We start from the raw sequence: 27,589 nt of genomic DNA on the forward strand, positions 1-27,589 counted from the left end.
GGCCCTTTTGTCGTAGTATCAAAAATTGAGACAGACGGAGCGACCTGTTCAAAACCCCCATGTTCCCCCTGGGTTGTGTAACTGATAGTTTCTAGATGGAGTGGTGATCTTGCTTCTTGGCCCCTTTAAAAAATTTTTATGATATGGGATTTTTTTTTTCTTTGGTCTGTAGTTCTTTGCTGTTGTTTTACTCCCCCCTTTTGTGGAGTGGGGCTATGTCTTTGTTTTTAGTAATTTGTGGGACGCCCCCCTGTCCATCCCCCTCCCCATAAGGGGAAAGGGCCTCGTTTTGGGGGCCTTTTTGAAGTTCTTGTTGCACAGGTTTCATGAGTCTGGCCCTGGGGCAGGTGCATGGGCATGTCATTTATCGCCTGTTCCGGAAATCATTTTGGCGTCAGGATCATCGGATAAGGGTTGTGTTAATCAAATTTTTTGGCTCTCTTAAAAAATTTATTTTGATCTTGACCCCTCAGTCCCGGGTTGGGGGCTTGCTAAAAAATGGGGTCATTTGGGACGGTAGCTCCTCATTTTTCCCTTTCTTCTTCTTTTGGACCCCTCTTTTTAAATGGGGGGCCCCAAAACTGGGCTTGTTTCGTTTTTATTTTTGGGATAGGTGAAGAAAACTTTGGGGTTTTTTTCGATTTTTATTTATGGCCTTTTGTTCTTTTGGGTTCTTGACTCCTAAAGGTTCTTTTTTTGCAAGTTAGGTGCTTGCTTTTCTCTGACCAATGTCTCCCGCATTTCAGATATAATTTACCTCTTTTAACCCCCTCTGTTATTCTTTTCCGTCCCCCTGTAAAAGGGGGCGCCTTCTCTTTCTGTTTTTCATATACTCCTCCTTTTTCTTAGAGAATAAGCCTTGTGCATACATCCCGGTGCCACCGGGGGTTAATTTTTTTTCTGGGGCATAAGTTGGGGTCTTTTTGTTTGTATATCTTCCCCGCTTTATCAGTTGGGGGCTTTTTTTTGGTCCCACTTTATGTTTTTTTGTGAAGTTGAATTTGGTAAATGCTCCCCCGTGACTAATCTCATTATGTCGGGCCCGGGGCTCCCGCGCATACGTGGCTAACTCAATTATGTTGTGATCTGGGTATATTTTTTTATATTTACATTTCTTATCAGATCATCATTGTTAGTGAAGATGAGGGCCCAAGGTTAAATTTTCCAGTTGGCTCTATTTTTTGCTGTTTAAATTGAATTTTGTGCGGTTTTAAAAACTCACGGGTGTGAGTTTTCATCAGGCTGCCTCCTGGTGGTTTTTACTGCAACAATATTATTTGCTATATTCCCCCCCTTTGGTTTCCCTTTAAATTGGGAAAACCCAGGGGGCAAGATGTTGGGTGCAGGGGGGCTGGAAGGTTTTTTTCCCGACAGTGGTCCAATTTTTGGGACCTTTCCTGGGGTTTTCCCGGGATGTTTTCTCCGGAGGCTTGTGGGGGACCCCTGACTAAATTTTTTTGGGTCCCCGACCTTTCCCGCTAAAACTTCCCCTCTCATTTGAGGCATTTTTTAGTTCTGTTTAGACAAGTGACTCCTTTCAATGTCAGGCCCAACCCCCCCCTTTTGCCCTTTTCACTCCTTCCCTCTCTTTTTAGATTTTTAACCTGGGGTCCATATTTCCCTTGTCCCAAATGATCCTTTTTGGGGTTTTCAGTGGCCCGGGCGTTGCTTTTTTCTGCAAATATCCACGGATGGGTTTTTGTTGTTTTTTGCTGGCTTTTAGACCCTGTATATTTGCAAGAAAAAATGTTATCGGAATTTGGGGGTATTGTTGGGACGGGGGGGTTTTTTTCCCGGGATTAAGGTATCTGTATCTGTTGGTTTGGAGTGGAGGCCATCGGCTGTGGTTCCCTCCGGGAAAGACTGGATTTGGGGTTTTCGATTTCTGCCATTTCCTGCCAGTTTTTTTTCCCTTTCCCGGCATAAAAAAATCTCCCCCCTTGGTCCTGGTACCAGGTTTTTCCCTGGCCTGGATGTTTTGGATCTTTTCCCCCTTTTGATGGTATGCCTGGCAATTTAAGTTTTTGGCCCGTCTTTCCTGTACTGAGAATTCCCGTTCAGGGTGAAAAAACTTTTCAGGAAGGAGTTTGCATTTTTCCCGTTGTCCCAAAGGGCATAGCATTTTTAGGGGGGGTCATAGTTTTACTCCCCTCTGTTTTTCCAGATTTCCCCTGCCAGCAGATACCGAGTGCATAGTATGTGCACAGGCTTAGTTTTCCCCTTGCCTTGGGTTTCTTGACTGTATTCCCCGGTTTTTGGGGCATGTTTCCCGTCTTACTTCATCCTCCTACCCAATTTGGGCTCCCACCAGTTGTTTTTTGGGAATTTTTCCCCCTGTACTGGGGGAAATCCCCTTGTTTATTTCCCGCAGTATTTCTAGTTTTAATATTGGTTTTTTCTTATCTTTGACTACCTTGTTTCCCCTATGGCTCCTGTTTCCCCATGAGGTCATTTATATGTATTCCTTCCCCCTTTTAATTCCCGACTCCTGGGAAAAAAACTCCCCGCTTCACCATTACTGTCTCCCAGGACCCGCATCTCCCCCCATTACTGTCTCCCCGGGCCCCGCATCTCCCGCTTACACCATTCCCGTCTCCCAGGGGCGGGACCTCCAGCTTCACCATTACTGTCTCCCAGGACCCACACCTCCCCTTTTTACTGTCTCCCAGGACAACTATCAGCCCCCATTTACTAAATTTCCCGGACATCATCTCCCCGCCTTACAGTTTCTGGCTTCCTTGGGTAAAAAATATCAAGGGGGGTACCATTCAGCCCCCCGACTTTTATGTTCCCATTTTGTTGTAAAAAAAGCTTCCCGGTTTTCTTAAAGCAGCTTTGATGTTGACCTCTTTTAATACCCTTGTGATTTTGGGCCCCCAGATTTATCTCATTTGGGGATACCAAAAAAACTTCCCTGTTTTAATACTGCTTGTTAAACTAGTTCATGGATATCTGCACAAGGGGGGTGCCCCAAATTTCCCCAGAAATGACAATTTATGCTGTGGGAAAACCGTTTTTTTGTTTTACCCCAGACTCCCCGCTTCCAAAAGGTTTTAATGGTTTTATTTACTGAATTCCCACTGGGAACCTCTTGAATATTCAAAAACCTGCCCGGGTGGGGCACCAAGAAACCGTTTGAAACCAGTCCCAAATTGGACCAGTCAAGGGTTCGGACCGGGGCAAAAGGAGGACCAGTCAAAGGGTTCAGCCAGTCTATCTGGGGTCGATCAGTGGGGCATTATTTTAAAAAATTTGGTCGGTGATTTTGGCTTTTAAAAATGGGAAAGGGTCTCTGGAAATTATCTCCCCCTAATATGGATTTGATTGATACAAAATTTTACTTTCGTGTTGAAAAAGGGGGGTGCTGGCCTTTTTCCCCCAATGACAACAGTCGACCTCCTCCCTTTTTTCAATCGCTGTATCTAGCTTCTCTATTTTTTCCCCTCTCCCCCACAATAAATGCTATATTATCACTATGTTGTGGGGGCAAAAATTTTTGGGGGAAGGAAGCTTTTTTTGTAGTAATAATTTTCTTCTCGTTGTGTATATTCCCACCGCTGGGGCTTCAAGGTTTTTATGAAATTCACAGTAACGTCTGTTATTTCAAAAAAAAACTAATGAAAATCCTCCACTTTTCCCCTAAATACCCATTATAATACTGGTTGGGTTTCTACTCAACACTGTATTCTGCTATTCACTGGTATCACTAGATTATATGCAGTACACTAGCAAAAGGAAGATTATTAAAAAAAGCTGACCTGTGGTAAGTTTCTGGGGACTTCTGGCCTGCCCTCTATAGGCTTATCACTTCTTTTCAAATTCCCCCTGTTTTTAAATGACACTTTGCCCTTTATCATCCCAAAATACTAAAAAAGCCACTGTAGTAAAACACTGACTATTATACTCAATGTTTTCAGGAGACTTTCTTTCCTCCCGACCAAAATTCAATTTTATTATTTTTTTTTGGGACCACACTTGATTCCCCTCTGGCAGTAAACTCCCGCTGGTAATTTCCCCTAATTCTCCTTTTGACTCAGTTTTAAAGTTTTTTCCCCCAAGATTGGTTCCAGGCGCTAGAGGATGTCTTTTAAGGTTGATGACACAAAATTAAAAATTCTAGCACGTGGGAAAAAAAATTTTCCCAAAAAATTTTGCTGTATATTTTTTTAATGTAAATATACCTGATAATGTGATCAACAACATCCCCCGCCTGATGTATTTTAAAGGGGAAATGAGCCCACAGGGGGCTCTGCACCTGTGCTGGGGGAGGAGGAGGCGATTGTTTTTAATGTATTTATGCCCTTAATGTAATTTTTTTTAATAAAATCTAGGGGTTTATTGGGGTTAAAACCTCTCAAATAGGAAGGAAATTTTTTGATGTGCAGTCCTGCATAATTTCAATGAGATGGACAGGACAGCTCCAAGGAAACCCCCAGATAAACTATCTAAATTATGTTTGTAATTCTGGGTATTATCATCATATTTTGGGGGAGGGGGTTCTGTAAGCACATAGTAATCTCCCGGGCTAATTGGTAAAATGTTATCTTTTAAATTCTCCTTCTGTTATATAAATTGTATATGTAATCATTTATTAATTTTAATATAAGTCCACAAATTTATATTTTAAATTTTTCCCGAATTCCTGGTAATTTTTTATATTTCATTGCAGTTAATAGGTTTAGAAATAACTTTTGGGAGAAAGGTGGTATCCCCAAGGGGTTTTTGCGCTTAGGTGTCTTAAAAAATTTCCCACTTGCTCTTTAACTTTGATAAAAAATAATTATCTTTTTTACCATTTACTTGTATGTATCTAATTTGGGTTCATCCCGGTAAATGTAATTTTCCTAACTAGTTAATTAAACTTTTTAAAAAAGCATTTCACAAAGAAAAAATTTTTAAATTTCCCTTTCCAAAATTAGCCCAATTAATTTCCCTTTGCTTTTTTTAAAAATAAAATTCGGTAGATTTTGGCATACCCCTATTTTTGGGAGGTCAACAAGCCTCAATTTAAAATAAATAAAATTTCGTTGGATTTTTAACCCCCCGGGGGATTAGCCCCGGATCCCCAAAAAAGTCAGTGCGTCATCGGGGCTTTTTTGCTTATTTCATTGGGGGCCTTAATCTTTTTCCCCCAGGATGCGACCACCCCCGTCCCAAAAACCCAGGTACCTATTTTTCCCGGGGGAACGGACCCCCAGGTGAAGGGGTCAAATGTTTTCCCCCAGGAATGAACCCCGGGGGCCCCGTGTGTGAAGCGGGGCTTTAGCCCCAGGCCACCGGGCCCTTTTTTGGGATTAAAATAAGTTCCTCTTTTATTCAGTGATGGTTCTTACAGCTTTCCTTTTATTGTTTTCTTCACTATTCTTATTTGGGGCCATAAAGATAAAGATAAAGATTTATTTCTTTGCAGAGGTAACAATGTTAATTACAATTTTGATTTATTAAGTACAAAAAGCCATTATCAAGCTGGGGCATTTCGGCAGATGCTCAAAAACATGCGTAGTGAAGTTTTGTTCGGATTTTTAACCTGGAGGGTTAACGACCCACTCCCCAAGAAAGGCTGTGTGTCATCAGGACTGTCTTATTACCATTGGAGTCCACAGTCTTGTCCCCTAGGATGCGACCCACACCAGTCGACTAACACCCATGTACCTACTTCCTAGGTGAACAGGACAACAGGTGTAAGGAAACGAGTTGGAATATTTCCACCCCACAGAGAATTGAACCCAGATCCTCAGCGTGTGAAACGAGAGCTATGCCAGACATGCCACAGGGCCACTTCAGCCAGGTCACGGGGACCCTCCATATATAGTAAGATTTGCAAATATCGGTTCCTTTTTTTTCCTCAATTTTTTTCCAAATATTGGATTTTATGAATAAAGGTGGATCCAAATACAGGTTCTTCTGTATCTGAGATATTTTCTAATAATTCTGCATTCCTGGTTGAGGAGTATATGGTAATGTAACATTCAGCCCCTGCAGCCTGGTCCGTGACCAGGCCTCATGGTGGACCAGAGTCTGATCAACCAGGCTGTTATTTCTGGCTGCATGTAAACCAACGTACGAGCCACAGCCTACCTGGTCAGGAACTGACTTCATGTGCCTGTCCAGTGCCTTCTTGAAGACAGCCAGGGGTCTATTGGTAATCTTCCTTAGGAGGCAATTGAACAGTCTTGGGCCCTTGAAACAGTAGGGCGGAAAAGCAATGTGAAGGACCTGGGAGTGGTAATGTCCAAAGATCTCACCTTCAAGGACCACAACAATGCCACTATTACTTCTGCGAGGAAACTGATAGGATGAATAATGAGAACATTCAAGACAAGAGATGCCAAGCCACTGATGATCCTTTTTAAATCGCTTGTTCTCTCCAGGCTGGAATACTACTGCTCATTAACATCCCCATTCAAGGCAGGTGAAATTGCAGATCTAGAGAATGTACAGAGAACTTTTACTGCACGTATAAGTTCCACCAAACACCTTAACTACTGGGAACGCCTGGAAGCACTTGACTTGTACTTATTGGAGTGCAGGCGAGAGAGATACCATAATCTACACCTGGAAGATTCTGGAGGGTTTGGTTCCTAGTCTACCCACAGAAATCACTCCCTACGAAAGCAAAAGACTTGGCCGGCGATGCAACATACCCACTATGGAAGTTAAGAGAATGCGGGAAGTGAAATAAATCGCCCTGCTCCGAGTGAACACGTGGTTCCCGTCCTGAGGATAGTGAAGTTTTATGGAATCACGACTTCTAAACCGAGACAAACCAACGGATACATCTTCCTGCCGGAATAAGAACCGTGTCGGTGTAGCAGGACATCGAAATGAGATGGTGAATGGAGGAAATAAGGAGCATCAATCACCCACAGTTAAGTAACCTTTCTAGTTATAGCAGACTGATACTGGCCAGTTAGGTATGTTTTAATTGGATAGGTTATGGGTGATCCAGCTACATCAAGTGACCACCAGAGAATATCTGGTAAGTGGTGGGATTATGTACAAATGTTTTTCCTTGATGGATGTATCCATGTGTTCTCCCCCCTTCATTCAGTTAAACTAATATAATCTATACAGTCCACAATTAATTAGTAGCCTGGTTGATCAGGCTCTGATCCACCAGGAGGCCTGGTCACAGACCGCGCCACGGGGGCGTTGGCCCCAGGAACTCTCTCCAGGTAAACTCCAGGTACTTGAGGGCGCTATCCAATTTATACTGGTCTCGGATAGATATGGATAAGATTGTGAGGGTCGAGGGGCCACCTGCAGTGACCAGAGGTGGTTAAGTTTTCTCACATGTCTACACGGGTGACTACGATAAACAATATAGTTGCTGTCTCCCAATGAGATTACTCATATGCATGCAATGTTGAGGTATGTACAAGTAATCACCCCTATAAATTTTCCACATCTGCTCGCTGGTCCTTCGAACCGGATACAATCAGTGAAAAAATTGAATTAATTTCTTAATAATTAAGTGACTGATTGAAGAAAGTGGGTATAGAGTACACAAATTTAATCGATCGTGTGGTGGATGATAATTAGCCCAATTAATTGCTAGCACATGTGTGGCTAGGATTTATACAAGAGTAAAGTGCAAGAATTACTCTTATAAGGTGCCTACTTAAGTTGTATGATCAGTGATTAATAATTCTCTAACCATGACTGGATCTGATGGAGTTAATGTGGCTGACAAGTCTGTGGATTTTAGAGTAATGAAAGCATCATTACAGGCTATTAAAGGCCTTGTGACGAAGGCATTTGATTTAATGAATCAAAGAACCGTGAACCCTAATGAATTAAAGTTATATTTAGATGCCTTAGAGAGTAGATTTGATTGGTACAAATTGTGGTTTAGAGACTGTGAAAGAGATCTGCTGGAGAATTGTGCAGATGGAATGGAAATGAATGTTTTAATTAATCAACATTACGAATTGGAAGAAAAACTGTCTTGTAAAAGTAAGGCTTTGAATAAATTAAAGGGTGTAAGCCAGGCAGTTGATCAACCTATTAATTCAAAGAGTGGGTTTGCCAAAACCTCCAGAGTATGGTCTAGAGGAAATCAGACTAGGTCGGCAGGAATTAATTGTTCAATTGCAGACCAGTCAGCCAAACAGTTCTAAGGATATAACACATAATGACTCTGAAGTATCTGTCAAATCTCAAAAGGGAAAAATAATCCCAGTGGTAATAATCATAGTTAAGAGTTAAATAGGCACATATCAAGTCAGGAATCAGTAGTAGTGGTTCCTCACATCAAGGTAAGAGGAATAAGTACCTCAGTAAGGGTAACCCAGTTAATAAGAGGTCAGGCAAGGAAAAGAGAGACTGCCTCTTCTGCCAGGGTACTCATTTCACTAAAAATTGTAATGCCTATAATTCATGGGATATTAAAGTGGAGAGGATGAAAGAACTTGACAGATTTATCAGATGTCTAGACAATCATAATGTAAAGGATTGTCATACCAAATTGAACATTTGCTATCAATGCAACAAGGGAAGGCACCATACAGTTATGTGCAGGGTTGTATGTGATTCTTATAATAATGGTGACAATAATGATATGTTAATAACCCTGACACTAAAGTGACTGATGTAAAGGTTGCAGCTAATGACAATAATGATGGCCTAGCTGAGGTAGCCTTGCCGGTGTTGGATGTAATAATTCAGGATAAAGGGCATAAATCCAAAACCATGTGGCTTCACTCTCCTCAACACTGGTACGGGCCATGTAATATATGGCAGACTACCGCCTAGTAATAATGACTAGAGGAAGTAGTGAATACAGTCACGGTGTCTTACTCATAAAAGGTCAACCCAGTACAAGTATTCTTCTATCGAGAATGATGTTGAACCAGTCTAATTTGTGGGAGCTGGACAGCATAGGGATTAACATAAATGAGGAAAGTCCAAATGATTCCGTTACTCAGGAACAATACCTGAAGGATGTTAAATGTGAATCTGGACATTACTGGGTGCGACTTCCGTGGAAGCTCGACCGTCCAGAATTATCTACTAATTATAGGATGGCGTATGGACAGTTAAAGGGCCCAGCTCTGCGAACTGAGCAAGACACCAAAATTGTTGACTGCTTATAATGATATAATTAATAAACAGTTAAATAATAAATTGTTCTTACTTCAGGCGAAGATAAATGCACACTTTAAGTGCACAGGTGGTCCACTGAGTGAAGTAATTGGGTAAATAATCTTATGTGGACAATTTCCGGGTGTGACGTCAACTGAAGAGGAACTAATGAGGATATGTGAAGGGGTTAATGAAATAATGCAGTAAGGTGCTGGGACTGACTTGGGACACTGAGAGAGACTTGTTATTGTTAACGTCTCATAATTCCAGTATGCCCAATAGATTAACCCAGGGAGCATAGGCTTACGCCCCTGAAGGAATGGAACAGTAATTAGTCCATTTTGAGGGATCAATAAATATGGAAGGCCATGGAGTTGAAGTGCCTATATGCAGTAACGTGCTGGGGCTGACTTGGGATACTGAGAGAGACTTGTTATTGTTAAAGTCTCATAATTCCAGTATGCCCAACACCTTACAATAAGAGGGAAATTGTTAATACCAGAAGCATGGAGGCTTGAGTGTGCTTTGGATGGAGCCCTACCTAGGTGGCCAGAGAAGATGGGAAAATTGTACTCCACGTTATTTAAGTAGTCTAACAACGACCTCCGCCCGGCCACAGTGTGGAAAATAAATTCCCATAATTATACGGTATATATTTTTATAATGTAAATATACATGATTAATGCATTACTGTTGTTCTAAATTGTATTTTGAATAGAACCAACCGGGTTCGCCCTGCACCTGCGCGGATGTGCGGGGGAGAGAGGTCGAGTCAGGGCAGAGAGAGGCGGGAGTGTTTTGAATGGAGTGAGGAAGCTGTAAAAACATGGGACCAGGAAACTGGCATTCATGGCGGCCTAAGGATTAATATAGGCCTCACTTCATAATAGGAAGTGACGTAACTGTTCCTGGTGAAGAGTGAGGGAACATGATTTATGTGACTACCGTAATAAAGTGGTAAAATGAGTGGATAATAGTAGGACCGGGGGTGACGGGTGCGCCGCCATGGAATGTGTCCAGGGGAAATTACCCGTGAGTTAATCCTCACTCATTGGTCTCAGATCTTAATGGAGTGACCTCTAATGTGTAAAATAATTATGAGACGTTAAATCGTCTTGTGAATGATAATGTAATCAGTGATAATAACATTAAGTTAAGAGAATGCGGGAAGTGAAATAAATCGCCCTGCTCTGAGTGAACACGTGGTTCCTGTCCCAAGGATAGTGAAGTTTTATGGAATCACGACTTCTAAACTGGGACAAACCAACGGATACCTCGTCCTGCTGGAGCAAGAACCGTGTCGGTGTAGCAGGACATCGAAATGAGATGGTGAATGGAGGAAATAAGGAGCATCAATCACCCACAGTTAAGTAACCTTTCTAGTTATAGCAGACTGATACTGGCCAGTTAGGTATGTTTTAATTGGATAGGTCATGGGTGATCCAGCTGCATCAAGTGACCACCAGAGAATATCTAGTAAGTGGTGGGATTATGTACAAATGTTTTTCCTTGATGGATGTATCCATGTGTAACCTACCCCCCCCCCCCTTCATTCAGTTAAACTAATATAATCTATACAGTCCACAATTAATTAGTAGCACCGTATTTAAGGGTGCTATCCAATTTATACTGGTCTCGGATAGATATGGATAAGATTGTGAGGGTTGAGGGGCCACCTGCAGTGACCAGAGGTGGTTAAGTTTTCTCACATGTCTACACGGGTGACTACAGTAAACAATATAGTTGTTGTCTCCCAATGAGATTACTCGTATGCATACAATGTTGAGGTATGTACAAGTAATCACCCCTATAATGCCGGATCAGCCGGGCTGTGGTTTGTATGTTGGAATACGTGCGGCCCGCAGTAACAGCCTCGATGATAAGGCCCTGATCCACCAGGAGGCCTGGGCATGGGCTGGGCAGCCGGAGCGTTGTTCCCCGGAATGCCCTCCAGGCAGAATCCAAGTAGACTTACTGTGTTGTCTCTTAGCGTGCTCATGGCACCCCTGCTTTTCTCTGGGGGGAGGGATATTGTATCTCCTGCCAGGGCTTTTGTTTTCGTAGGGAGGGATTTTCCTATGCAGATTTGGGAATAGTCCCTCTAGGTCTAGAATTTTCCAGGTGTATATTATCATGTATCTTTCTCACCTGCGTTCCAGGGAGTAAAAATTAAGGTATTTCAAACGTTCCTAGTAATTTAGGTGTTTTATTGTACTTCTACGTGCCATGAAAGCTTTCTGCATATTCTCTGGGTCTGCAGTTTCACCTGCCTTGAAAGAGACTCTTAGCGTACATCAATATTCCAGCCTAGAGAACAAGAGATTTGAGGAGAATTAGCATGGGCTTGACATCCCTAGTTTTGAAAGTTTTTCATTACCCATCCTATCATTTTCCTATCAGATGTGGTAGATACATTATTGTGATGTTTGAAAGTAAGATTCTCTGATATTATCACTCCCAGGTCCTTCGCATTAGGTTTTCGCTCAATTATTTGGTTGGAATTTGTTTTATACTCCGATACAGTTTTGATTTCCTCAAGTTTTCCAAAGCAGAGTAATTTAATTTTGTCTTTATTGAACTTCATATTGTTGTCTGCAGCCCATTTAAAGATTTGGTTGATGTCTGCTTGGAGACTTGCAGTGTCTTCGATGGATGACATTGTCATGCAAATTTGGTTGACGTCTGCAAAGGAAGACACAGTGTTGTGACTTACATCTCTGTCTATGTCAGACATGAGGATGAGGAACAGGATGGGAGCGAGTACTGTACCTTGTGGAACAGAGCTGTTACTCTAGCCACCTCTGACTTTACTTTGTTTAGAATTATTCTTTGTGTTCTACCAACTTTTCCTGTTATTCCTTTTATCACGCATTGAGTGTGATTATACCATGATCGCACTTGCTGAAGGCTTTTTGCAATCCAAGACCATGTCATAATGGTCCAGTATTTGTGAGAGGCAGGAGCGACCTGCTCTGAACCCATGCTGCCCTGGGTTGTGCAACTGATGGGTATCTAAATGGGTGGCGATATTGCTGCTTAGAACACTTTCAAATTTTTCTATAATATGGGACATTAGTGCTATCGGTCTGAAATTTTTTGTAATTGCTCTACTGCCACCTTTGTGGAGTAGGATTATGTCTTGTGTTTAGTGACTGTGGGATGACCCCTGTGTCCATGCTCCCTCTCCATAGAATGTTTAAGGTACGAGAAAGGGGCTTCTTGTAGCTCTTGATGAACACGGAGTTCCACGAGTCTGGGCCTGGGGCAGAGGGCATGGGCTTGTCATTTAATGATTTTTCAAAGTCTTATAGTGTTAGGATAATATCAGAAATTTTTGAATTAACCGGATTTTGAGACTCGGTCATAAAAAATCAAATAGACAGAAGAAACTTAGTCTGGTTAACGGCTCACTAAATGCAGAGTCATATTTTGAATTCAGTATCTCACTCATTTCTTTGCTGTCATCTGTGTAAGTCCCATCTCGCCTAAGCAGGGGTCCAATACTGAATATTATTTTTGCCCTAGATTTGTCATAAGAAAACAAGTATTTTGGGTTTCTTTCAATTTCACTTATGGTTTAAGCTCTTCCTGTGTTTCTTGTCTCCTGTAGATTCCTTAAATCTATGTTCGATATTTATTATTTCTCTGACCAATGCCTCGTTTCGTATTTCAGACATACTACTTGCCCCTTTCAGAAGGTCTGTGCTTCTTTGCTTTTGCCAGCATAGGGAGCATCTCTCTCTTTCTAGTTTACATATTTTCTTCTTTTTTCTTAAAGGAATATGCCTTGAGCATACCTCAAGTGACTCAGCATTTATTCTTTCTAGGCAAAGCTTCGGATCCATGTTGTTTAGGATATCTTCCCAGCTTGTTTCATTTAAGATATGGTTAATTTATCCCACTGTATGTTTTTGTTATTGAAGTTAAATTTGGTGAAATAACCCTCATAACTGATCATCTGATGCTGGTCAGGAGCCATGTGCATACATGTCTGTATTTCTTTAATATTGTTATATTTCGTATCAGATCATCATTATTAACGAAGATGAGGTCAAGTTTATTTTCCAGTCTGGCTTAAGGTGAATTTATTGCAGAGATTTAAAAGCTCGGGTGTGTGAATTTTCATCTGAACTGCCTCCTGGACTTATCTCTGCTAAAACGTTATTTGCTACATTCCTCCATTTTAGATGTCTTAAGTTGAAATCACCCAGTAGCAAGATGTTTGGGGCAAGAGTTGAAAGATTTTCCAGTGGTCAATTTTCAAAAGCTGTTCCTGAAACTGTTGGGAAGTTGCATCGGAAGGCTTACCTGGAGTTTACTTGGAGAGAGTTCCGGGGGTCAACGCCCCCGCGGCCCGGCCTGTGACCAGACCTCATGGTGGATCAGAGCCTGATCAACTAGGCTGTTACTGCTGGCTGCACGCAATCCAACGTACGAGCCACAGCCCGGCTGGTCATGTACCGACTTTAGGTGCTTGTCCAATGCCTGCTTGAAGACAGCCAGGGGTCTATTGGTATTCCTCCTTATGTATGCTGGGAGGCAGTTGAACAGTCTTGGGCCCCTGACACTTATTGTATTGTCTCTTGTATATAATCACAATAACAAGGTTATGGTTTTCAGTCTTTACTGCCAAAACTTCAACTACATCATGTGAGGTGTTTAGTAATTCCGAGCAAACGAGCGACTCAGTGACATACAGGTCAACCCCCCCCCCCTTTGTTGCCTGTTCTTTCTGCTTCATCTGAATAAGTGATCCTTTGTGTGTTTTTTTTTTTTGAAAGCCACAAACATTGCATTTGACTCTGTGAGGAGTCCACTAGCTAACTAATACTGATGAAAGTATTTTGTTGTTTGTTGATGGCTTTAGACCCTGTATATTTGCAAACACAAATGTTGTCATATTGATGGTATGTAGGAAGGCTTTATTTGCTGGCCTTAATATCTGTTGTTCTGGAATGTAGGCCGCTGATTGTGCCTTCACTCCAATCTCTTTCTTTGGACTGGTTGTAACTACCCTGGTTTGTTTCTCAAGGTCTGTGTGATCTGTACCTTTTGGTCCCCTGTATATGGTGTGCCTGACAGTATGTGTTGTAACACTATCCTTCATTGACTGACGAATAACTTGTTTCAGGGCGAAATGGTTATAAGAACTGCATACTCCTTTGGTCATGAGATTGCAGCATTTTCCTGGATAATCAGAGCTGCATGACCAACCTGTTTTCCAGATACTCTATGCCTGCAGATACCCAGGGCATAGAATTTGCACAGATTTGGTTTCTGTTTGCTAGGATTTGTTTGTGGCTGGGTTCCCTACTGGTGCAGTTTTTTCTGGCCCTCCCACTATCTGCACCACCTGTACTAGCATCAGTACCACTATCAGTTGGTATTGGTAATGTATCAACACCAGTTCCTGAAGCACCCTCTCCTTTTTTATTTTGTATTTCTGGGCCTTGTAAGTGCAGATCTTTACCTGTTTCTTCAATACCACGTCCACTATCTCCACTTGGTCCACTGTCTTACATTTCCATATCTTTGCAGGTATTGTCTTCCAAGGTAGCACCATAAGTGGCAGCTCCAACTGCCCTATTCTCCTTACTTTCCAAACTGTCATACAAGACTGTCAAATTATCCAAAAAAGATTTTTTTTGTGTTTCTGTCTTATGGTATAAGTGAAAATTTCTCCCAGTGTGTTCAGTCACTTGGGCAGACCCAAAAACATTTTCCTGTTTTAATATCGGTTGTGGTATATTGGTGGATATTTCCATGACTCCATTTGTTTGCAGAAATTACGTGCTACTTAAGCAACATCTTGCTTGGAGCTATTATTGCATATTAAACAGATTTTCATGTTGGTAATTTTTTTCATTGTTGAATATATATGATTTATAGTTTATTTATATCAGTGCCTACTGGAGAAAAGCATTTTTATGCAGACAATATACTGTCAAAAGTATTTCACTTGTATGTTGAGTGACTGTTGGCAGCTTCTACAACCTAGAGGGACTAGTACCGAACTTGCACACGAAAATCACTCACTACGAAAGCAAAAGACTTGGCAGACGATGCACCATCCCCCCAATGAAAAGCAGGGGTGTCACTAGCACGTTAAGAGACCATACAATAAGTGTCAGGGGCCCGAGACTGTTCAACTGCCTCCCAGCACACATAAGGGGGATTACCAACAGACCCCTGGCAGTCTTCAAGCTGGCACTGGACAAGCACCTAAAGTCAGTTCCGGATCAGCCGGGCTGTGGCTCGTACGTTGGTTTGCGTGCAGCCAGCAGCAACAGCCTGGTTGATCAGGCGCTGATCCACCAGGAGGCCTGGTCACAGACCGGGCCGCGGGGGCGTTGACCCCCGAAACTCTCTCCAGGTAAACTCCAGGTAAACCTGATGATTTACATCACTACACTTCACAAATATCAACTTTACTTTTCATTGTACACTTTTCCACATCAAACTTTACTTTTGGTACACTTTACAGATCTCCTTGGCTAGCTGGTGATAAAATTTACTAGAGAAAAAAGAGTATTTGACTTGCATGTCAGATAAATAGTTGTATGAATTCAACCCCCAGTAAAAGCAAAGTTGTGAAGACTGGGGAAGGAGCCAGAACTCTGTACATGGAGTATAAACTCAGGGAGTACGGCTGTAGACCTCAAAGAAAAAGACCTACTAGTGAGTTTAGTGTCTTGCATATTGCCAGAGGCTCACATCAACCGAACAACCTCTGTGGTGAGTGATCATCTGGTAAATCTACGAGTAGCCTTCATGAGTCTCAACAGTTAAGCGGACCTATCTTGTAGTATGCAGCACTAGCATGGAACCTACACATGAAAACGTGTAATAAGAAAATGGAGAAAGTATCGAGGAATGCAACGAGGTTAGTTCCAGAGCTAAGGGGTATGATCCATGAGGAAAGGCTGATATGACTGAATCTAAAGATATTTAATGATAGAGGAATCAAGGAAGGCATTATAACATACAAAATACTCAGGGGAATTGATAGCGTAGACAGGACTAAGCTGCTTGAGAGGTAGGAAACAGGTATTCGAAGGAACAGCTGGAAATTAAAGACATAGATGAGCGATAGCGACGTCAGGAAGTATTTCATCAGTCTCAGAGTGGTCAGGACGCGGAATGACCTCAACGAAGAAGTGATGGAGGCACTCTACACGGGTGCAGATCTACTATGAAACTAATGATGCTTAAGCATTAGGGCCCCTAATTCCAGAGGGACCCCAGTTGCAACTTTAGTTCACGTTGCTTAAATTTTTGGGGTCTGCTGTATGAGAGGGGGTTACAAAAGGGCTCCCATAACTGTTCAAGCTTCAGGTCCCCAAAAATGTTGGTCATCCACAGAGGCTACGTATACAGATTTCAGAGCAGGTACAACGGAGCCTGCGAAGATAGGATTGAGTAAATCTGGCAAGCAAGTTGAGAGGTGGGGATATGAGCTAAGGATCGACCTTTGCAACAACATATAGGTGGGTACTCTACATACATTGATGTTATGCACATTTCAATCAACAGCAGCTAGATCTGATGATATCCCTGTTTTTATGCTTCATCACTTACACAATGCAAAACTTTTCTTCCTTTTGCATCTTTTCAATCATATTTGCTCTGAAGGGGTTATACCTCTCCAGTGGAAAATTGCAGTAATCCTACCAGTACTAATTTATAGGTTGCTAGAACACATGGTTAACAAACATTTTGTGCCGTACTCAGAAAGGACCATTCCCTCATCAGTCCCTTAATTTGCCTTGATATGCAAGGCCTGAGGCCTCTGAGCAAATGCCCACTTTCCTTTCTGTACAGATTTCTTATCAAAGAGGTATTCTAGTGTTAGAGTAAATAACACCCACGTTGAAGATGTACCGCAAGGCTGTGCCCTCAGCTCTACCTTGTTCGTATTTACCAGTTACTAACTGGTTTCTACTCTTCCTTCAAGAATGTGGTCAGCGTTATACGTAGAGGATTTTGCTACTGCTTGTGCAGCAACAGGCTGCCATTTCATAGCAATCTTTCTTTCAAATACGCTATTGATCATGCTTCCAACTGGGGAACCTCACATTGTTTTAAATATTTTCATGCTAAAATGAAATAAACAACTTTCACACAACAGCCTATTATCCCTCGTCCTATTCTATATCTACATAGTTCCTGTGGAAATTTATTTGGTCCCTAAAGTTCCATAGGACAGATACGGCATACAAAAGGGTCCCAGCAAGGCTGTAATGGAACGGCTGAGCTGGGTGGCCCTTAAACCCACCCAAACAAAAGTGTTCTCTCCCGGATTGTCGAATGTGGATGGTAGGCACTTATTAATTTATAGATTTACCCTTCAGGGAATAAGTAGGTAGTTTACTGTTAGTACACTAATATTAGGATTATTGAGGCAACTGTAGATAATAATGTAGACCTAAAACCTTAACATAGGCAGTAATAGGCCGATAATGTAGGCAAACACTAGGTTAAGTTAGCTAGGGAGAACTGGCAGCTCTAGTTTGAATGACGAGGCGTGGGTCTGGGAGGGATCAGCTCATTCTTCTATGACCATCCACCACCAGGACAAGACGTGCGTGATCAGCAGACGGTGCCCCCCACGTGTCTTCACATATGAGACCTGGGGAAATCTGGTAGAGGCACCTCTGTGTACCGTAGATGACCTCCTCCGTCAGGCCCATACAGTAAGACAAAACCTCCACTTTCTCTTAGGATTTCTGGCCAGTGTCTGGGGAAAATTGTGAGTGAGTTGATCTGTAGGCCTGTGTGCAGCTGGCAGTGCATGCTCAGTATGTACCAGTGTCTCTTGTCTATCTAGAAGCTAGTGTCCATGTCTGCATAGTTGTACTAGGGGATACACACCCTCTTGGATATAGGAATTTCTGAGGTGCAGGCAGGTCACTAATATCGATTGAATATTGCAGGAATTAAGGCTCCCGGTTGCACGTGGTTTCTGAGGGGAAGTCCAAAGGGGGTAAGCTTAGGAAGGTTGAAGATCAGGATATATGCTGCAACACCAAGTAAGTTAGTCCTTTATACGTTCATGCAGGCGAGTTTCTTGCAACATCAATCATTTGTGAAAATCTGTCCTATAAGCCACTTGTGAAGCTGAGGTACCGACCTCAGAGCTCGGTGTCAACAGAGTTTGCCAGGGTAGGCAACTCAATTGGAGGCAGTCCAGGCAAATTTTCACAGTTCCCTTATCCCTGAGTGTGATACAGTCAAATTAACGTTCTAGTAATATATATTATTTATCTCCCTTTTAGAATGACCTATCTTACTTTTCCTCTCTCCTTGGGAGGTTCCAACAATTTGCACACACACACACACAAAAAGAAAAAAAGCAACAAGTTAGATGACATACACACAGCTGAGGAGGAGGTGAAGAAGCTGCTAAGGGACCTTGATACCTCAAAGGCAATGGGACCAGACAACATCTCCCCGTGGGTCCTTAGAGAGGGAGCAGAAATGCTGGGTGTGCCACTAACCACAATCTTCAATACATCCCTTGAAACTGGGCAACTACCTGAGGTATGGAAAACAGCAAATGTAGTACCCATATTAAAAAAAGGAGACAGAAAAGAGGCAGTAAACTATAGACCAGTGTCACTGACGTGCATAGTATACAAAGTAATGGAGAAGATTATCAGGAGGAGAGTGCTAAAACATTATTTGCTACAACCATCCATTTTAGGTGTCTTAAGCTGTAATCACCCAGTAGCAAGATGTTTGGGGCAAGAGTTGAAAGATTTTCCAGTGGTTAATTTTCAAAAGTTGTTCCTGAAACTGTTGGGAAGTTGCATCGGGAGGCTTGTATACAATCACAATAACAAGGTTATTGTGGTTGATCAGCGAAGTTAAGCAATGTTGTGTTCGGTTAGTACTTGGATGGGTGGCAGCCTGGGACTGCCAAGGGTGCGACCAGGCAATTAATTGTTGCTTTTTTGTTTACTGTCCGATTTCCTTCAGTTTTGGTGCACAAGATGAAGTATTTTCTCTAGTTACTGTAAATATTTATCAATAAGATACCTCAAACAACAACTGAGAAAAGACTGAGAAAGGACTGATTTACTGAAAATGTCCTTTGGCAGGAAGGTGATCCTATATGGGACGACGTAAGGTTGTTTGGACACTTGGTGCCGAGAGAACAATGCTTATAAGAATTTCTCAAGGTTTAGTTTCCTCTAAATATCTTATCTTTATTTCACAAAAAAAAATAAAGTTTGTTCTTGGAATGTTGTAAAAACTCTGCCCTTTACTCCCACATAACTCTCAAAATATTTGGAATATTTCCAAAAATGTACCATGAGAAATTAGAGAAATCATTATTTTACAATTTCTGTGAATATTATTCCACTTAATTAAGTAATAAAGGCGTACCTTAGCGAAATAAGTGAATAAGTTACTTCCGAAATATTGGCCTGGAGCGCCAGCCGGCCTCCCGTCTCGAAAAAAAAAAAAATCACGAAAATCGCGTTTATTTCGGTGTATTTCTTAGTAAACTGGTGTTCTAATGCAGTTATCCTCTTCAAAATACCGTTTTCTCTTACTCATAGACAACACGGAGAGGGGTAACTCGTATCAAAATATTCCTGGTGGTCTCTCGCCATATTATGGCCTATTTTATTCAGTCTAGAGTATATAACATGTTTGTATGTTATTTATAGTGTTTATTATATCATATTAGATCAATTCTGATAGATAAATAAGCCGTAGAGTTGATATATAAGCTGATATAAGCGTAATAATGAAGTGATTCTTCTGGCTCTCTCTGGAGCGGGAATACTGCCAGTGTTCCCAGATGGTTCCTGATTGGCTGGAAGTCTACGGATAAGCTCCGCCTACTGTTTTATGATGCCAAATAGTCAGTTATTATATTAGAAAGAATAATACAAGAAAAAGTGATAAAAAACAAGGGAAAAATTACAAAAAATATATGGGCTGTGAGCAGACGTGCTACCCACATCCCCGTTACCATACCTGATATAAATGACTATAATTTCTTGTAGAAACGTCGTAGAACATTGATTCTTGTACCATTGTGTTGCCAAAGAGTTAAGCTATTTTTCTATATGAATAACTCAATTTCCATAATTTTTCGATTTTTTTTTGAGAGTGCGCGGAAAATTGCCTGGGCGACCCCAATGTTGTGTTTGGTTAGTACTTGGATGGGTGGCAGCCTGGGAACGCCAAATACTGTTAGCATAATTCTTTTCGAGACAAGGAGCTGCGAATTGACCCTTGTAACCACATATAGGCGAGTACACACACACACACACACACACACACTAAATATTAAAAGCTTGGAGATACATTCAAGAAGGTGAACACACAAAAATATATATTTTTATTATTATTGTACATAGAATATATTTTAAATGGTTTATAGTATTACAAAAAATAATAATTACCCCTCAGGAGAGACTGTTTGATGGCTGTGGAGAAATTTTCTCCAGGAGGGGGGGTATTAGCCCCTTTCAGCCCTGAGGGGCCCTGCCCTCTCAGAAGGGGCAAGCATCTTGTTTACTGCTACAGCAAGTAATTGATCCCAGATACAGTACGAGCATGTGACGTGGTCAAGCTACCGCTGCTCCTTGCAACAGTCCAGTGTTGCAAAGTGTAGTTTAGCAAGAGACAGTCCATCTCTTACCTTAGCAGGGCAATTAAGGAAAATCCTGCTCCCACTTTATTACCATGATAAAGATAGTGTACATTGTTGTCTATGCTTAAGACAGCAAGAATCAAGCATTCTGCTTTGCTTCATGGAGTAAGTTTGGCAAGGAAGCAAAAAGTACTAGGTCAGCATTTCCTTTATGTTCAAGGGGCATTGCAGCAGCGGAGACTGTGAGGTCAGATTACTTTTCACCCTACTGGGAGTCACACTGACTCCAGGATAACCAACAAAGAACACTGATCTGTGCGTTAGTGTGAACAAAGTGTCTCACAAAACACGATAAACACAGAGAAGTGTGATCAGCTTCTTATGGCAGTGAAGGGGCTCTTGTTCCATGAAATTGGACCTGACCTCCCCATCCTTGGATCGACCTGATTACTTTCTATTCCCAAAGGAGCTGTATGACCCCCACGGGTTTAGCGCTGCCCAGTAGTAATAATAAAAACAAAAATATTTTGTGATTCATATATAAAGTGAATATAACTTACCCTGAAACTTAAGATGTTAGTATTCTTTAATTCTAAGAATAACAACGTGATGCCCTTATATATGTTTTAGATTCATTTCAGGATCACATTCATAGTATGGATTTGAGGTGTCTAAAACTAAAAAAAAAACAGAATTCAAGGCGGCTTTACATAGACTTTTTGAAGTTCAACGCCTCGTTGAACAGCTCCATATACTCTTGGTCTACACGAGCACTTTTTTTTTCATTTTTTTTCTTATGGATATTATCTATGTAACTTTCCATACCGACCTCATATCTCTCGCTATTATTTATTTTCGTCAGTGAGTTAAGTGGTATATTCATGATCTTCAAACTTGTTAATCCATGAGGTACTTGTGCAACACCTGGTATTGCAGACACGTTTTAAGCAACATTTCTGCAATAAACATACTCCAGTATCTCATTCGTCAACGTGTCGGTTTTTTCCAAAACCATTTATTTGGTAATATCCTCAAACATCTCGTAATTCAAAGGATTTTAGTGTGTAGGCATATGTTTACGTGATAATGTATGCGCTACGTTTTACAAAGTAGCTGGCTAGTTTTTACATAATAACAGTGTATAAACTGGTATTTATAATAAAATTGTGTAGGCTAGTCTTTACACTATAACATCTTGTAGGCTAGTGCTTACATAGTAACCTAGTGTAGGCTGGTGTTTACACACTAATACAGAGTAGACAGTGTTTACATTGTAACTGTGTAGGCTAGTATTTACTTAGCAACTGTATTCGTATTGAAACTACGTATGCTAGTGTTAGTAACGTGTGTAGGCTAGTGTTTACAGTGTAAAAGTGTGTGTGCGTGTGTGCATAGGCTAGTGTTTATATTGTAAAAGTGTGTGTGCATGTAGGCTAGTGTTTACATTGTAAAAGTGTGTGTGCATGTGCGTTTGCGTGTGCGTGTAGGCTAGTGTTTATATTGTAAAAGTGTGTGCGCGTGTATGCTAGTGTTTACATTGTAAAAGTGTGTGTGCGCGTGTAGGCTAGTGTTTACATTGCAAATGTGTGTGTGCGTGTGTAGGCTAGTGTTTACATTGTAAATGTGTGTGCGTGTGTAGGCTAGCGTTTACATTGTAAATGTGTGTAGGATAGTGTTTACATTGTAAATGTGTGTGCATGTAGGCTAGTGTTTACATTGTAAATGTGTGTGCGTGTGTGTAGGCTAGTGTTTACATTGTAAATGTGTGTAGGCTAGTGTTTACATTGTAAAAGTGTGTACTCACCTAGTTGTACTCACCTAGTTGAGGTTGCAGGGGTCGAGTCTAAGCTCCTGGCCCCGCGTCTTCACTGTGTGTGTGTGTGTGTGTAGGCTAGTGTTTACATTGTAACATAGTAAAGAGAGAGTGTGTTATCCAGAACTTCGCCAAGCCAGTGACGCTCTGGAGACTTAGGCACAATTTTGGTGATTTTCTCTAATTTTAAGCTCAGGACAACTTCACCGTCCAATTCTTCTAATTTGTTCTCGAGCTCCTGGTTCTTGAATATGGTAAAAATGCTCTGGTACAGGCGGAAGAAAGTCACCGACATTAACTGATCCTCAATGTCTTGAAATAGTGGGTTACCTGTGTAAAAGATAAGTTTTATTACTGTAAGATTGAGTCAACTTAAAGGTTTACATTTATGGCAATTCAAGGCACACATTGGATAAAAGACTTTAAGAAAAAGTTTTACCTTTTAAGTTCTTCAGCAAACGTAACGTAAACACGTGAAACACGTTTCCACACACACGTATCATGGTTACTACTTCCCAAATAATACATCTTTTGTTCTCCAGTTGTCTTCTTGATAAGACGAGATTTATTAAGGCTGACTGTCTATGCTCGCACAGACTATTATATATTTATACAGTGGTTCCAGTAATAATAATAATAATAATAATAATAATAATAATAATAATAATAATAATAATAATAATAATAATAATAATAATAATAATAATAATAATAGTAATAATAATAATATCTCTATTTACTACAAGTACATGTACATGTACTAGCTGGCATCAATGACATACTACTATATAGAAAGCCGCTTGTTATGCAGAGCATTTCGGGCAAATTCGGTCAGTTTTGTCCCAGGATGCGACCCACACCAGTCGACTAACACCCAGGTACCCATTTTACTGTTGGGGAACATAGACAACCGGTGTAAAGAAACACGTCCAATGTTTCTACCCTCGCTGGGAATCGAGCCCAGACACTCACCATGTGAAGGGAGACCTTGAGCCACCAGCCCACGGGGCATAACTGTTTCAGACATATATTGGTGTTACGTTACAGAGATCCAATTTAAGATGAAGAAATTCCTAAGCTCCAATGTGCTTAGCATATATAAATTCCCCATTTAATTAATAACATATATTATAGATATAAATTAATTTTGTACAGTAGTTATATATTTTTTCTATTATAATAAACTGTATACACCATTAAGGTGGAGTTATATTTAATATTAGTCGCAAGAGGACGGGAGTGGAATAAAAATAATAATGTTCATTCACGGTTGGGAAGGTGACAAAGTCTGTGAATGATTAATTTAATAGTGCAAATGACGACAGATGAGGAACCATACCACACCTCAAAGTGTTTTAATAGAAATTCCCTTTTTCTGGCCCTTTCATTCCTCCTAGGAACTATCCCTCCCCGGTCCCCCCTTTTTTTATTTTTTTTTATTTTTATTTTCTTTTCTTTCTTTTTTTTCTTAAAAACAAAAAGAAAGAAGTAACCTAACCATGGCAGCCCTAGTCCATGAACCTGCTACCCCTGGGCCCCTTCTTGATACCGCACCCCGTTCTGACCCCGCCTCGCCTTTGGACCACTCTTCGGACACTCCTCATGCCTCTGTACCTCTTGCTGGTGCTGTTTCCTCACCCGCTTCAGGTACTGAGGCCTCGACTGACTCCTTCGATTTATCCAACCTTCGCTCTCCTCTGACTATGCTTCCGGCCTCTTCCTCTACGGTGCGGCAATTTTCGAATCACCGACCCGTTCCACGTCGGACCAACTCTGGTCCCACACCTAAACGCCAACGACAATTACCTGCTGATGATACTTCTCCACCTTCTCGTTCTTCTCAGAAAAGATCGACACGTCCTTCACTACCTTTCCACGCTCAGTTTCAGACTGCACAATGGACTAAATTCTTCACTTTACGACCAACTTCCTCTACTGCCTATGTTTCTGACCACAGTATTGGCAAGGCACTCCTACGCCATGTTGGTAAAGATATTTCTTTTCATGCTCTTAAGAGTGGTATGCGCATCATCAATGTACAGAATGCTACTCAGGCTCATGAGCTTTCTCGTCTTTCCCATATCAATACTGTTCCTGTCACTATTGAAAAACATCATTCCCTCAATTCTGTACCATCATTCTGCCCCATACCATAGTTCAACAAAATTTCCAGACGTGTGGCACTGACATTCTTGAACAGCTGGAATTCCAAGATCTCCCAATCCTCAAGGTAGACACTTACGTTCTTCCTGCCCGCGGGCGGAGACGATACCCTAGCAATGTGGCTCGTTTAACTTTTGACAGCTGTGAACTCCCATCCTCAGTTTATGTAGCAGAACATCGGTTACAAGTTCGAAAGGTGATCCCTACACCGCAACAGTGTAGAAATTGCTGGCGATTTGGCCATCCAGCGAAATATTGCAGATCTATCGCCGAATGCCCAGTCTGTGGTGCCGATGACCATTCTAATACGTCTTGCAATCGACCTCCCTCTTGCCTTAATTGTTATGAGGCTCACCCTTTGTACTCTCGCCGTTGTCAAGTCTACTTAAACGAGTGGGAAATCCGTTACCTCAAAGAGGCAGAAGGTCTCCCTTATGCCATGGCAGTTTCTCATCTCCGCCTCCAAGGGAGACTACCTCGTGTTTCTTATTCCCGTATTTCAAAACGTCCCCCCACTTCTGGTATCCCATCTTCTGCACCCACCTCTGTGGTTACCTCTCCCATAGTCACTCCTGTATCTAATTCTTTTGCTGTCCTCGGCTCAGATGTCCCTACTTCAACGCCTCAGTCTGATCTCGCTTCTTTGTGTTCTCTCTCACAAGCCTCAGTAGTGACGAGATCTCGTATGACACCTCCTCCCAATCGTCCCTCTACTTCTCAAAAGTAAAAAAAAGGTCCGTTAACACCTCCTACCCATCTTCCACCTCCTCATTTTACCTTCTCTGTCTCTGTACCTGGTTCTCCCCCTCTCACTGGCTCTGTTACAAGTGTAGAGGTTCACCCTCCTCCTCGTACTGTACCTTCCTCCCCTGTTCCCTCCCAAGTTTCTTCCTCTTCTGCCACCTCCCAGGTTTCTGCCTCTTCTGTCCCCTTCCACGCTTCTCCAGTTCCCTCCACCCTTTCGCTCCCCCCTACCTTGGTAGAGTCCAATACAGTTCCAATCTTTACTCATCCTCCCCCTACCATTTCCAATATTGTCTCCCATACGACGTCTCTGAATTCCGAAACACTTGAAGCAATATATTGCAATATATTGCAGAGACCAAACCATCAATGGACACTGATCCACCCTCTGCTCCTTCTCTCTCCTCTGCTCCATCTGCGCAACTCCTTTCTTCACAGCGCACCGTTCCTTCACTGCTTGAACGTTTCCCACTGCCTCCGCATGTGGACTTTTCTAACCCCTCTAGTCTGTAGGAACCCTTACCTGCGGATTTCAGGTATCTTTATCATTGCCAATCATGGCCTATTTACAAGGGAATATACGTGGCCTCAGGGGTAATCGGGGTGAGCTTCAGATGTTACTCTCCCAGTTTTCCCCTGTTGGTGTTTGCTTACAGGAACCAAAATTACACTCTGCTGTTATCTCTCCCATCTCAGGCTATAATTTATTGTATTCTTCAGATCCTTTTCCTGATGGGACCTTTAATGAAAGTGCCCTTCTTCTACGCACTGATATTCCATACCATCAGCTATTTGTTCATACTTCGCTGCATTACACAGCAGCCCGTATCCACTTGCATAGGTGGTATACGCTCTGTTCTTTATATCTCTCTCCTTCTTGGGCATTATCTATCCCGGATATTGCCTTTCTTGTTTCGTCATTACCGCCACCGATTCTGTTACTTGGTGATTTTAATGCCCACCATTTCCTCTGGGGGGGGGGTCTCACTGTGATTCCCGTGGCATTCAGTTAGAGGCTTTTCTTGCCACCCACCCCCTCCATGTTTTAAATACAGGTACTCACACCCATTTTGATCCTCGGACTCACACTCTCTCTTGCATCGATCTCTCAGTCTGCTCTTCCTCCACCGCATTAGACTTCACTTGGTCTGTTTTCCCGGACTTACATGACAGCGATCATTTCCCAATCATTCTTACTTCCCCTTCATATTTACTACCTCTTCACATCCCACGCTGGCAATTTGATCAGGCAAATTGGAACCTTTACTCACACCTAACTGTTTTTAGAGAGGTTCCTTCTTCGTCCTCCATTGATGAGCTTTTACACCTCTTCTAGTCCTCCATTTTAACCACAGCTTCTCATTCTATACCCCAAACTTCAGGCAGGCATTCTCAGAAATGCGTGCCTTGGTGGTCTCCTGCTTGTGCTTGTGCAGTACGTTTGAAACGCGCTGCATGGAGCAGGTACCGGTACAATAGAACCACAGAGAGACTTCTTGATTTTAAGCAGAAGCGTGCAATCGCTCGCCGTGTCATCCGTGACGCTAAACGCACTTGCTGGCGAGATTATGTCTCCACCATCACCTCTGCTTCCTCTATGAGTGCAGTCTGGAAAAAAGTACGAAAACTGAGTGGTAAATATTCTCCTGACCCGGCTCCTGTTCTGCGGGTTGTCGGTGTTGATATAGCAAACCCACTAGATGTTGCCAATGAAATTGGCAATCATCTGGTCTGTATTTCTCAGGGACTCCATCTATGCCCCTCATTTCTTTCCTCAAAGTCTGCCAGAGAGTTAGCACCCTTGGACTTTTCTTCTCTCAGAGAAGAACAGTATAATGTGCCTTTTACACTTCAAGAACTGGAGGCAACACTCTCAGCTTGCCGATCATCGGCAGCTGGGCCCAACGACTTTCATATTCGTATGCTACAACATTTACATCAGTCAGCCCTTGCAGTCCTATTACGCCTTTACAATCTTATTTGGTCACAAGGAGTTCTTACACAGCTGTGGAAATCCGCCATTGTTCTCCCTTTCCGCAAACCAGGCACTACGGGACGTGAAACCTCCCACTATCGTCCCATTGCTCTTACCAATGCAGTTTGCAAAGTGATGGAACGCTTAGTAAATAGACGTTTAGTGTGGTATTTAGAGACACACAACAGTCTCTCCACTC

General features: G+C 41.9%; 1 protein-coding gene across 5 annotated transcripts in view; it reads right to left on the reverse strand.

Moving 5' to 3' along the window:
• Positions 1-20,425: 20,425 nt before the first annotated feature.
• The window catches only part of tsl (membrane-attack complex domain containing protein torso-like), a 157,641-nt gene continuing 150,477 nt past the window's right edge, over positions 20,426-27,589 (reverse strand). For all 5 annotated transcript variants that reach the window (XM_070084688.1, XM_070084689.1, XM_070084686.1 and 2 more), the window contains one exon: positions 20,426-22,838. In XM_070084688.1, coding sequence (XP_069940789.1) covers positions 22,594-22,838 — 245 coding nt within the window. In that variant the 3' untranslated portion in view covers positions 20,426-22,593. The remainder of the gene's footprint in view (positions 22,839-27,589) is intronic.

This window comes from Cherax quadricarinatus, chromosome 13 (assembly GCF_038502225.1).
Source record: "Cherax quadricarinatus isolate ZL_2023a chromosome 13, ASM3850222v1, whole genome shotgun sequence".
In the NCBI taxonomy this organism is placed as follows: Eukaryota; Metazoa; Arthropoda; class Malacostraca; order Decapoda; family Parastacidae; genus Cherax; species Cherax quadricarinatus.